We start from the raw sequence: 12840 nt of genomic DNA, 5'->3' as shown, positions 1-12840 counted from the left end.
TCTTTCCCTGCCTGTTCACACAAAACCAGACCCATAGGGGCACTACAGTAGCGATCTGCAGCCATGTGTCTATGTATGGCTACTGGTCTAGATATCTAGGAGTCCCTGTCACTACCCGGTACACTGCCCTCACTGTATGGAGGTGTACGGTCCCTTCTGGGGGCCAACCTACCCTGCAGGTCGGCCATTCAAGCTCACAAAGATTACGAAGCTTTCCCAGGGTTAGCTTGACCCTGTACTCCTCTGAGAAACCTTTCTTAACATTTTTCAACATATAATTTAAGACAGTTGGCTTAGAAGAACCTCCCTCCATATTTGCGGAGAGCTTCCTTTGAAGATAGGGTGCAGAGGCCATTGTTAGTATATTTTCTAAAGTTCCAGAAACCTGGTTAAGGCAGCGTAAAACACTGAAATTATTTTGATGACATATAGAATCCTTGTTTTCTACTCAGAAAACCTTTTCCCAACATTAATGGCAGACCAATAGTCTACAAAACATTAGAATACAATTCTAATTTTACATCAGTTTACTTTCAACATTTAAATTTTCAATCTTATTTAGCTTAGTTACATAGAATTTTCTCCTCAGAATCTCTTCACAAACCTTCCACACTTTCCTCTCAAAATTTCCTCAGGACTTCCCTTCACAAACCTTCTACTACTTCCGCAAACCTTTCACATTTTCTTTATTCCTTCAGTTTGCCTCTTTTCACGCTTTCAGAAATAACCAACTCTGAGGCAAACACCTTTCCTTTAATTTCCTTCAAAGTAAGTCCCCAGACCTTATGTCTTTTGTTACCAAGACACTTTCCTACTTTCCTTTCCACCATATATATCAGGAGTACCTCTTGTACTTTCCTCAACAGACAACTATCATGCTACAAGGGGAATGGGGAATAGGGTCTGGGAAATTCAGAGGGGATGCCACTCGCTTCGCCCATCTCCAGCCACTCCCCTCGCGGGGATTTCAGGCACCTCTTAGCATTGGTGGGTCAGTATAAACCCCCGACCCGCATCAGTGGAGTAAACTCCTTACGGAGATCCAGTGAGGCCACCGTAAGCCGTATGAGGATTGCCACGGAACTGCGGATTGGGGCTCAACTCTTGCTTTGTAGCAAGACCACATCTCAGTCACTCATTCACTCTCTTTCATACAACCTCCCACCATTCCTTAACATGTCTGCTAACTTGTGGAGGGCGCTTGGTTGCCCTCTGGAGAGTGATGGAGTTCCCCTCTTTTCTTAGTGTTGACCAAACTCTTCCCACCCTGCGAAGGTGACACAAAGACAAACGAAGGCAGGCGCCCCCTCTAAAGAGGAGACCATTCAGATGCTCATCTGGCCATGTCCCCTTGTGAGGAGCTTAGGTGACACTTAGCCATACTGGACTCAGCTTTGTGACTTGCGATTGGACGGTAGTATGATGCTTCCCTGGACCGTATGTCGTTCACCACAGAACTGCACAATGAGCCCACGCAAACTCTGTGGGCTTCAGGGGACCTTAAGGGTGCCCAGCCGTGGAGCTACAAACTTGTATCTCATCGATCATATCGGCCAAGCCACTCATTCACTCACTCATTCACTCATCAGGTCAAAATATTACTCCTCCCCACCAGTATACTCAGTCAGTGGGGGCCTGCCTCAACCTGATGCCTCCCTACTGAGGAAACTCTCACTCATACATTAGGCTAAATGGTGCCCTCCCCCTTTATGGAAGGCCTCTGGCGTAACCTGACCTCTCCTCCACTGGGGAGACCCAGTCTCCACCCCTGCTTTTGGAGACTCCGATGAACCTGGAATACTCACCAGGTTCCCTAACTAATGTCTTCTTACTGAAGATCAGGAAGGGATCAGCTTCCTCTTACACCCGACAGGCGGGACCTGAAAGGGGGCTGTCCCGGGACCTTTCCTCCTTACCTTGGTACATTTTCCTCCTGCGGCCATTTCTGGTGAGTTGGTCCTTCCCTCCTATGAGTCTGGTTGGTGTCTCAGCCTCACTGGGAATCGGGGCGCCAATCCGAAAGAGAACCTGGAATACTTGTCAGGTGGCACACCTCCTCAGTTGTCTCGGTTCCCCTCCGCCTCGGCTAGGCCGAGCCACTGGTCTGGCGGCTCAAGGGGCGGGTGTGGTTGGAATCTTGCTGGGGCCTCCGAAAATGGTGCGGAAAAGCTCCAAAGTCAGACCAGCAAAAAACCAAGCAGTAACTCGGAGAGAAGGAGAATTCAGTTTATTACGTGTGGTCCCAGAGGAGCTAGTGCTCTGAGGAGTCTGGGCCCTGTGTTATAGTGCAGCATTCCTTATATACCAGTCTATTACATGAGCTGATTGGTTGATTTGAGCTTAGACCATTACAAAGTGGAGGGAGTTGCTATGGTTGCAAGTAGTAACATTGGTGGAAGGGCAGGAGTTGTTATGGATTACTGCTGGTTACAAATTGTTACAGGAAGTGGGATCTGCCAAGGTACAAGGTGCTTGTTCAAGGGGAGGGGCGGGCGCCGGGAATGCTATGGTACAAACAGTTACATTTACAAGTCAGCAAAGTGCAGTGAGCTTTTGCATGAGCTCCTGCAAACAGCAAGCATATTTACAGAAGCAGAACAAAGAGCTGATTAGCTTTTTGATGTAAATTCCTTAAATTTCCTCTTCAAGATAACTTTTCCCCATAGAGGAAAATTTCCTATTTAGGAGAACCATAATTCTTTGAGGTCCATTTATTTGGAAGTCAAATAAGACTGTGAACATGCTGGCATATTTTAGTTGCAGTGGAAAGTGGTCACTTATGGTCAGGGGAGCAGCCTGCACCCCCTCTCCAGGTGGGGGCTGTGTACATGAGTGAAGAGGAGCCTTCACATGACCACCGGATGAGCCAGGACACTTCAGCAGAAGAGGCCAATGCCATGCTCAGGCTGGACACCGAAGGCGACCCCATGGCGATGTTGTCTGTGATTCCTGGGGAAGCCGAGGAGAAACTGAGCACAGAGCCCAGTGCTGGCACCTGCAGGGCTGGAGGGGACGCGGACTCGTGGTGTGACCTCCGGGAGAGCCTCTTCTCTCTGGACAGCACTAGTGGGAACTTCCCGGATAGGGAAGAAGAGGATTACACAGAGCCGGAAGTGGCAGGGTCCGGGCCAGCCCCCATGGAGGACACCAATCACACCGACAGTCAGAAATCCCCCAAGGTGAGCTGTGAAGAGAGAAACGTCACGGGACTGGAAAATCTCACCCTGAAAATTTTAAATATGTCACAGGTAAGAAAAAATGACTTAGTGCTTTTCTCCTTTTCAGCACATTGATTTTAGGATTTAATACTCTGTCATCTTTCAAATGGAGGGTTGTAATCTTGATCATATTGTAAGTGGGATACGTTTAGTGGCTGCATTAGTGAAAATGGACTTTGCTCTCTGAAGTGTTTGTAGAGAAAGGAAGAGTTTTATATAACTCGTGTCCATTATGCTTTTTGGGAAGCTTCAACCTAGTCATCCTTGGGATAATCTCACCACCAAGCTCATGGTAAAAATCACAGTGGACAAACAGATGCTTGGCATCAGAATCATAACAGGAGCCACTTAAACGTATCTGATTTACTAAAATTTTAATTTATCATTGTTTAGACTAGTTATGCCCCTGGGAAGTATGTCATATTGATGTAAAGTTTCTTTACTCCAAAGAGTTTGAATCCAGTGTTTATTCTGGAGTGATGGTTGAGACAGTTGTCTCACACCCAGCCATGTTTTTCCAGCTAGTTGAATAGATGGTGATTCCAAAGAGAATATTGGGATAATGACTAACCGTTTCTGTAGGATTGTTAACTCAGATAGCAGGATGAATGCAGGCTGCATATATGAGAGAAGAAATCTGAGCTCTGAAAGCTCTGGTTGCTTATTTTAGATGAGGGCAAGTATGGCACATGCAAGGTCAGCCATGGCCTCACACCCTCCCTTCAGTGCCTGGTAAACACTGTGCCTCAGCTCTGTGGGACTTGTCTCACAAATGTTGTACACATGACAAGGAGTGAGTAGTTTAAGCAGTCTGAGTTAGAGTGGTCTCATGGATGATGCACCCTTGACTTGAACTAACCTCTGGCCAAATACATTGATCCGACTGCTTAGTACAGACTTGGATCTACTGAGATGATAGTTTGGGCCAGAGATCACCATCTTTAATGATGACATCAGATTGTGTGAGATGCACAATTCAAAGGTTTGGACAGTGGCCTGTACCCTATGAATACCTAGTATTTGAATGAATAAATTATGAAAAATATGAAAATTGCTCTATAGTAATATTAAGAAAGCTTAGAGGAAAGTACATAACTTGTCATTTGATAGTATTTTTCTGCTGATAGATTCATATGGTTCCAAATCCAAAAGATTCTTGGGGGGATACACTACAGTCTCCCTCCTACCCCTACCCCCACCTCCTCTCCCTGGAGGCAGCAGTGTTTCCTGTTTCTTGGGTATCCTTCCAGAAAAATGTACATTTACTGCTGACTTTAACTCTTTTTTTTTTTTTTTAACCACAGGACCTTATGGATTTTCTAAACCCCAACGGTAGTGACTGCACACTAGTCTTATTTTACACTCCTTGGTGCCGATTTTCTGCCAGTTTGGCCCCTCATTTTAATTCTCTGCCCCGGGCATTTCCAGCTCTTCATTTTTTGGCACTGGATGCATCTCAGCACAGCAGGTATCTTCCCTTTGTGGGATTTCCATCTCATCCTTTGGGATGATGGTGGCAGTTATTTAGAGGTTGTAATTAGTTAAGCCCAAAGCAGAGGAGATGGACATGACCTTTGCAGAGAGAGTGGGAAGGGAAATGCAAGTGTGAGTGTTGAACGCTTGAGGAAGCTGTTGGCTCTCTTTCTGGAGGCCCCTTAAGAAGAAGGAGGACTGTTCTCTGTGTGGTAGCATTTAAAGATGGCTCTGCCTGATGGCAGGGAGAGGGCCAGAGAACTTTTTTAGGGTCCTGGCCAGACCGAATTAGCAAAATTAGTGTATCACAGGTAGAATCTTCGTTTGTGGCTTTCATCTGCAGTTTAAGTCCCCACCCTGGCAGCCTAACTCTTGGCACTCCTGTTCTGTGTCTCCTTAGGATTTCTTTTATTTTATTTTTTCCCTTCCTTTCCCTGTTTCCTTCTTTCTTATATTTATTCTTGCATGAATATTCCTTAGTAGACATTCAATAAATTAATTATTAATTTAGCCATTTAAAATGACATTTACCTTTGTTTTATATTTACATGAGTGTCTAAAAAAGATTTATCAATAAGATAAGTTACTGAGAGCTTTGTTCAGATATTTCATATTTCCCTTAAGTGCTGTGATGGTGCCTGGGTTATAAACTGTGTGGTTCCCTCATTCTCTAAGTTAGATGCTCCTTAGCAGGTCACAACAAAATGTTGTGTGTGAATGAATATGAAAAGTCTGGACAATGGTCAAGTTGGTGAGAAAAATGAAGTTGATTAAAACTTTATTAATTTATACTCCACTGATTTATGGTGTGGGTAAGATAACGGCCAGTGTTTACCTAAAACTGTTTATGAAGAAAGAAATGGCAAACAAATTAGTATTTTCCACAAGGGCTTCAGAGAAATATCTAAGTGGTCTGGCCCAAGGAAACAGACTGATGGAAAGGACAGGCCAGGTCATTGTTCAGCTTTGACATGGCCCTCCACTGTCCCCAAGCTGGCAGGGCTGGTTCCCAGCACTTGCTCAATGCTCTTTGGTTTTGGGTCTGGTACTGTCACTCCCACGCCCACCCCCCATTCCCTGCAGGCTTTGTTCCTTCATCTCCATGCATCCTTCTCAGTGCCTGGTATGGGGCCTTAATTATGGAGAATGGAGGATACTTCTTATTGTATGGCATGGGACATGTATTTGCCTCATATGTTAATATTTAAGTTAAAGCATGTTTATGAAAGAAAAAATTGTGATGATCCAGTATTACCATTTTACTAATGGGGGAAACTGAGGCTTCAAGAGGATAAGTAATCTGCTCAAAGGTCACACAGCTGGTTCACACAGTGGCAGAACTTAGGCTTGAACCCAGAATGTTTTGACTCCGAGCTTATACCACTGCTCTGTATTATGTAAAGGTGAAACAAAACCGCTCAGGTCATATTACTTCCGAATGATCCTGACCTAATTGTAACTTTCCCGGTATGTTGGTTAGATCATAGATTCCTTTGTGCCAACTTCCCAAACTAATTGCTTACGATAAATTAAATCTTTTATGAGAGGGAGAGATGGGCATTCTGGAAAGTATGAAATGTCTTCTGTCAGGTAAATTGACACAGTGTGCTTTGTCTATGAATTAGAATTTTCTGGTCCGCTCTGTTTTGGCATTAGGAACTTAAATAGTGGGATAATTATGTCATGGGCCGTTCCATGTTGTGATAGAAAGCAAGTCAGCAGAACAGGAATACCCCCAACCATGACCCACGGAAGGGAGGTCAGAAACAACTATAAGTCTACAGTTTGAATATCAGAAACATCTGTAGGTCACACAAAACAGATCCTTTTTCATGTATTGCCATCTATTCTGATATCGTAATTGTGTGAGAAAGCCCACTGTTAATTCAGGTTTTCTGACTTTCTCTCATAGCCTTTCTACCAGGTTTGGCACCGTAGCTGTTCCCAACATCTTGTTATTTCAAGGAGCTAAACCAATGGCTAGATTTAATCATACAGACCGAACATTGGAAACCCTGAAAATCTTCATTTTTAACCAGACAGGTATGTAGAAATAATATGCTGTAAAAGAAGACATTTTATTGCTGAGGGTATGTGCCTTCTTTGTGGGAGTGTGTTCTACTCTGCCGTCATCCTTAAGTGAAGGATTCAAGATTGGTTTTGAGATGTAAAAGTTCTTTTCTAATGAACTATTATGAGCCTGTTAAATGTCTCCCAATCCGTAGCAAGCATAACACAAACAGGTAATTTTAATATGATTAAAGATACTTTTTTTTTTAAAAAAAAAAAGACAGTTTCACTGAGATAAAATTCACATACCATACACCTGTAGATACACTTTTTACATAATTTTAAATTTTAGTATAGTATTTACTCAAAAATATGCATCAGCCATTAGTGAACTGGGTAAATTTTCACAAAGTGAACACCTTGGGTAACCAGTGGTCAGATCCAGAAAGAACATTACCAACCCCCCTCAGCATTACCCCTTCTGCCCTGCCCAGGAGTAACCACCATTGTGACTCCTAACATAGAAGGCTAGTGTTACCTGTTTTTGAACTTCATTTTAATGGAGACAAAATATGGATTGTTTGTGTCTGGCTTATTTCACTCACCATTATATCTGAGGGCTTCATTGGCATCGTTGCATATAGTTGTGTTTTTTTGTTGTTGTTGTTGCTGTATAGTATTCCATTTATTTGATACGTTTGCAGAGGCTATTTTAATTCCTTAATATTTGCCAAACTAGATGGCCTTATTTTTGATTCTGTAAAAGTTTGCACACTGTATGTTGAAGAAGTTTTCTTCATTGGAAAAGTCTACTCCTCAAAAGCTTTAACACTTCAATTATGAATACCCCTCTTCTTCCTGGAGTATATTCACTGGAAATAAATACAAATTTAATACACCTTCCATACAAGTTAAGCTAAATGTGATAACTTATATCTAAACGAAAGAGCAAAGAGCTAAGTTTTCTCATAGGAGTAAAAGGCTTGTTAGCTATTCCAGGTCTTGTTATTCAGACTGATACGGAGAGAGGGAGCAATTTTGCTCAGTACTCTAAGAAAACTCAGGACATAAATGAAATTTAGGAGTCACTGCATATTTGGTAATCACCAATCCCAGTGATGTTAGTTATTCTAATAATTCTTTTGGTAAATTGTTTTAAAGGCACTTTGAATTTAGCTTTACTTAACCTGTGACAACATCCTGTAGACTCCTGAGAGTAGCTTTACTGGTTATTTGTTGGACTTTGGTCTCAAGAGAGAACAAAAGACAGTTCTCTTACAATGCACTAAGACCCCTCTGATGAGTTCTCAGAAATTCTAATGTTTTAGCTTTGAACAGCTGCATGAATTCCTGTTCCTTTGATGTGGTGAGGAGAAAGGCAAGTTACAGATTACACTGACAGGCAAGCGAAACCCATCCCAGATATATTATTAGTGGTGTTTAAGACTGTATGTCATTTTGCATACCATGCAAAATACGTCAGAAAGATCTATAGTGGGTGTGTTTTCTATCTGATTTGAAACAATTGATTTCTTTTTCAGGTATAGAAGCCAAGAAAAATGTGGTGGTAACTCAAGCTGACCAAATGGGCCCTCTTCCCAGCACGTTGATAAAGAGCGTGGACTGGTTGCTCATATTTTCTTTATTCTTTTTAATCAGTTTTATTATGTATGCTACCATCCGAACTGAGAGTATTCGGTGGCTAATTCCAGGACAAGAGCAGGAACATGTGGAGTAGGGATGGACTGAAAGAAGCCAGAAAGAGGAATTTCAATCCTTCATTTCAGAAATTAATGCTGCAGTTTCACACATTTTCTCCAGTGAAATGTTGACTTATAACTTCAGTCAGATTAAAAGAATTGTGCACATTTGTCGAACTGTTGAATGTGTAAAAAAATTATAAATTGGTCTTTTAACTAGTATTGCAATAAGCCAATGCAAAATATTCAATAGAATTCACCATTCTTGTTTTTACTACTTGAATATAATCCAATGTTTTAAGGGAGAAATCCAGTTTGAAATGTGAAGATGTATTCTGGTGGAACAGTGAATTGAGTGACAATCTGCTTACTGCATAGAAGGCAGAAATTAGACTTTCAGATTATAGTTTTAGAAGACTCTTGATTCCTTATATATGTCTAAGAAGGTTGGTTTTCTGTTCATCTGCCATTTCTGAATCTAGAAGCAGGAAAGTGTTGTGGGAAGAATAACCAGAATTGATAAGTGTGACCTTACAAGTAACAACTGATGGGAAAATAAAAGAGTCAAATACCTCAGTGTTTGTGATCTCTAATTTCGCTGAAAGAATTTTAAGGAGTTTAAGAAGTTGTTTTCGGGTAAGGCAGATGTTAAAAAAAAGTAAATACTATAACCAAAGCTTATGTATTATCGGTTCTATGCTAAAGCATAGCCTAAATTTTAGTCATAGTTATCTAACTAGCATGTACTAATGGAACCTTAAAATGTTCTTAGCACTGTAAGGTTTACTGAGAGCTAAAAGAAATATAAAAACACCATTGTTGCCCACAAGTTGATTCTAGTCCAGTTTTAGGACACATATAGAAAAGAGATAACATGCAATTTATATAAATTTTTTGAAGAGCTGTTTCTAAAAGATCCTTAAATTCAAATATGACATTATATGATGATAAATTACTTTTGTACTGATCATTCCTCGTGTTTTAGATAGAGTAGTTAATTTCATAAGGCACCCTAAATTCTATGGGAATAGAACCTTAAGTGAGTCTTCTCCTCAGAGTGTTATAATGAATGGGAATTACAACTTTGTGTCATGTTCTGGACAGCTGTGATTGGGGTAGTCATTGTAGGAGGGGACTGTGGCTCAGAACAGTACCGTTATTATATCCATTTTACAAATGAGCAAACTGAGGCACAAAGAGGTTAAATAACTTGCCCAGGTTACACACATAGAAAGTTAATGAAGCTGAGATTTGAACTTTCATATGTATATGTCTGTACTTAAAATATAAGGAAAAAACCCTCTAGTAATTCCACCTCTTACAACAACCAGCATTCGAGTATTGCTGTGTGTGTGCCAGGTACTGATTTAAGTGACTTACATATACTGTTTTATCTATCTGTACAATAGCCCTGTGAGACTGGCGTACTATTCAGTATCCTCATTTTATGGAAGAGTAAATGAGGTCCTGAATAACTTGCTCTTGGTCATGCAGCTTCCAGTGGTGGGACCCAGCTTCAGACCCAAGCACATGTGGGATGGTACTCTGCCTTGCCTCTATGACATGGCCTCTATGCCAAGTGAACATGGTATGTATTTTCCTCTACTGTTTCTCTCATGTGTTTCCCATCATTGTACTCATAATATAGCTATAATTTAGCACCTTGTGTTTTTTTTTTAATAAATGACAAACAGTTCACTGTTGCTAACAGTTTTCCTAACCATGGCTACATAACAGGCCTTTGAGTAGATTCAGCATTACTTACCTGTATTCTTTTATTGGATCTATGATTGTATATAGTCTCATTTCCTTGTGGGCAGATTCCCAGAGTGGGAGTTATCCTATTAAAGATACAGGAATTTACATGCCTTTTGATAGATAATGGGGCCCTATTCTAGTCTGGGGGATGAAAGGCTCCCAGCATGACCATGGCTTTGCTTCTGATACTTAGCTGAGACAAGCTACATGGGGTTCCCCCAGAGGGAAATGTGGAACAGGGCTGTTCCTTGGAGGGGAGGTCTAAGTGTAGACAGGGTCAGCCGGGAAGCACTGGTGTTGAGGTAGAGCACCAAATGGAACAAAGTTTTACATAGAGACAGAGCAAGATCTGCTCCTACAGTGTACGGCAGTCCCTCATGGTTAGCGGGTACCCCCAGCAGCCAACTGTCTACCCAGCAGAAGGACCTCTCTCCTCCCCCATGGAGTCCGAAATACTGAAACTTGGGAGCATGCTCCAGGCCACATGGTTAAGTGGCATAAAGGAGCATGCATTGAGTCTCAAACAGGGGAGGATATTCCCGACAAGGCGTTATCTATTAATAAGGAAGAGTTCCAGGTTTAATGCCTTTTTATGTGACCTAATGAGGGTCAGAAGACTTCCTTTCCCTCCTGTCATTACAGAGGATGGCCCAGTAAATCTTTACTAAGGGACTTAAGTCCTATTAATTGGTGAGCTTCATGAGGGCAGAGCATTCATAGCACCCAGGGGTGGCCGTCTCTTACTTTGGGCCCTCCAGCATCCTGCTGCTGCTGTCATGACTACCACTGAGATGCCTCATACAGTGTGTTAGGAAAGGAGAATGATTAAAGTAAACCTATTGAAAATGAGGAGGGCAAATTGAAAGGGGTTCCTGATTTCTGATGTAGTGGTGGTGGGCTTTCCCTTACCAACAATTCACTCACATCAGCAGGGTGTCCAAGAATTCAATTCAATTCTGACACTACTCAGAGATAGCATCAGGTTTCACAGGTTATGGGTTCAGTCTCACAAGGCTTTCCCCCTAACACCTCTCTTCAGACTCCAGACACAAGCCCAGGTTGTTACCTGTGCTTTTGACAGACTGGCTATAAATCAGAGGTTACCATGAGCCCCTTTGTTGGGTTTGATTAATTTGCTAGAATGGGTCACAGAACTCAGGAAAACCTGTTTACTCACTTGATTACCAGTTTATTACAAATGATACTAAAAGATAGGAATCAACAACCAGATGAAGAGATAGGGCGGTGAGGTCCTGAACAATGGAACTTATGTCCTCACGGAGCTTGGGGCCCGGCAGGGTGGCACATGGAAACATTCTGGTTCCCTAGCACGGAGACTCTGGATAAGGTGCTGAGCTGTCCTTTGAGTTTTTATGGAGGCTTCTTACGGAGTCATGATTGGCTGTTATTGGCCACTGGCAATTGATTCAACCTCCAGCTCCTTTCCCCTCCTGAGGTCAGAGGGTGGGACTGAAAGTTCGCTCTAATCACATGGTGGGCTCTATCTGCCACCAGCCCTCATCCTTAGGTGCTTTCCAAAACTCAACCCTTTTACATAACAGACATCTCTTACCACTCTCAACTCTTAGGGAAGACCAAATATGTACTTATTATAAATCACACTATCGCAGGACTTGTTACCTCACCTACCTGCTCTTAACCTCACCTACACTTTTATGAGCAAGTTTGTAGAGCACTTTTCATGATCATAAACAGCCAAAGTAAATATTGGAAATACAACCTTTAATTCCACCCTCAGTTTCTGTCCACCTGAGGTATCTGCAAAGAAAACAATGTCTTAAGTTAAAATGTCTGAGACCAGTAGCATTTGATTAGGGTCTCCAGTGAGATTCCTCCCTGAGTTTTCTTCAAATGGGCAAATGTGAAGAAGGTAGGTTGGGTCACAAGTCTGAGTTTTAGGCTATTTTGAGGCAAAAGACTATTTTTTCCAAGTCCATATGGAAAATAAAACTAACTGCTTGTAACTAGTAAGTTAAACTTAAATGGACTCATCCTTTAGAAAAAATTCTCGAACGTGTTGCTATATCTTCTGCGAAATTCCTTATATGAATTTGCTTATTTAGTAAAATAAAGATACAAGCGAATTTACTAAAAACCACTAAATTGCACTTTTAAAAAATTGTATACTGTAAAGGTTGAATTTTATTACGTGACTTACGTCTCAAAAAAAGACAGAAAAGGAGTGATGAGAATAAAATGTTAAAAAATACGTATATAAAAGAATATCCTTCTAAAAAAGAAAAATTATCTAGATCTGTCAGTACGTATCTCCGTAGTGCCAAAGTGTGCTCCGCTTGTGGTACTTTTTAGACAGCACCGAGCTAGCTTTTGTAGATTTATGTAGACAAATACAGCTGAGCCAGCATGCCAGGGCCTTGGAACCTCAAAGCAGAGCTTCGATTCCAAACCGCGGCTCCCTGCCCTAAACCACTATGGTTTACTGCTCCCCGCGAGCACCCACCCGCAGCTCATCTCTTCCTGCCCCAGCCTGGGACATCCTCCCGTCAGCCCTGACTCTTGCCCCACCGCCCAGAAGGGAGCTCAGCACCGTCAGACCGTCCACGAGTGTGCGGCGACCCGAGGCGGTCACGGAAGAGCAGAACCGGAAAGCAAGCCTGAGCGCGGAGGGAGCCCGGCGTCGCGTCAGTCGCCCACCGCCG

At 42.2% G+C, this 12840-nt stretch overlaps 1 protein-coding gene across 1 annotated transcript; it reads left to right on the top strand.

The window, feature by feature from the left end:
* The first annotated feature begins 1827 nt into the window (after nt 1–1827).
* Nucleotides 1828–8977, top strand: TXNDC15 (thioredoxin domain containing 15). The gene is made up of 5 exons (XM_025040682.1): nt 1828–1948; nt 2758–3248; nt 4523–4686; nt 6604–6734; nt 8243–8977. Exons 2-5 carry the CDS (start codon nt 2829–2831, stop codon nt 8437–8439), a joined length of 912 nt encoding a protein of 303 aa, XP_024896450.1. The 5' UTR covers nt 1828–1948; nt 2758–2828; the 3' UTR covers nt 8440–8977.
* The last annotated feature ends 3863 nt before the right edge of the window (nt 8978–12840 follow it).

This window comes from Pteropus alecto, unplaced genomic scaffold (genome assembly GCF_000325575.1).
Source record: "Pteropus alecto unplaced genomic scaffold, ASM32557v1 scaffold78, whole genome shotgun sequence".
NCBI classification, from domain to species: Eukaryota; Metazoa; Chordata; class Mammalia; order Chiroptera; family Pteropodidae; genus Pteropus; species Pteropus alecto.
This window is presented reverse-complemented; position numbering and strand designations above follow the sequence as displayed.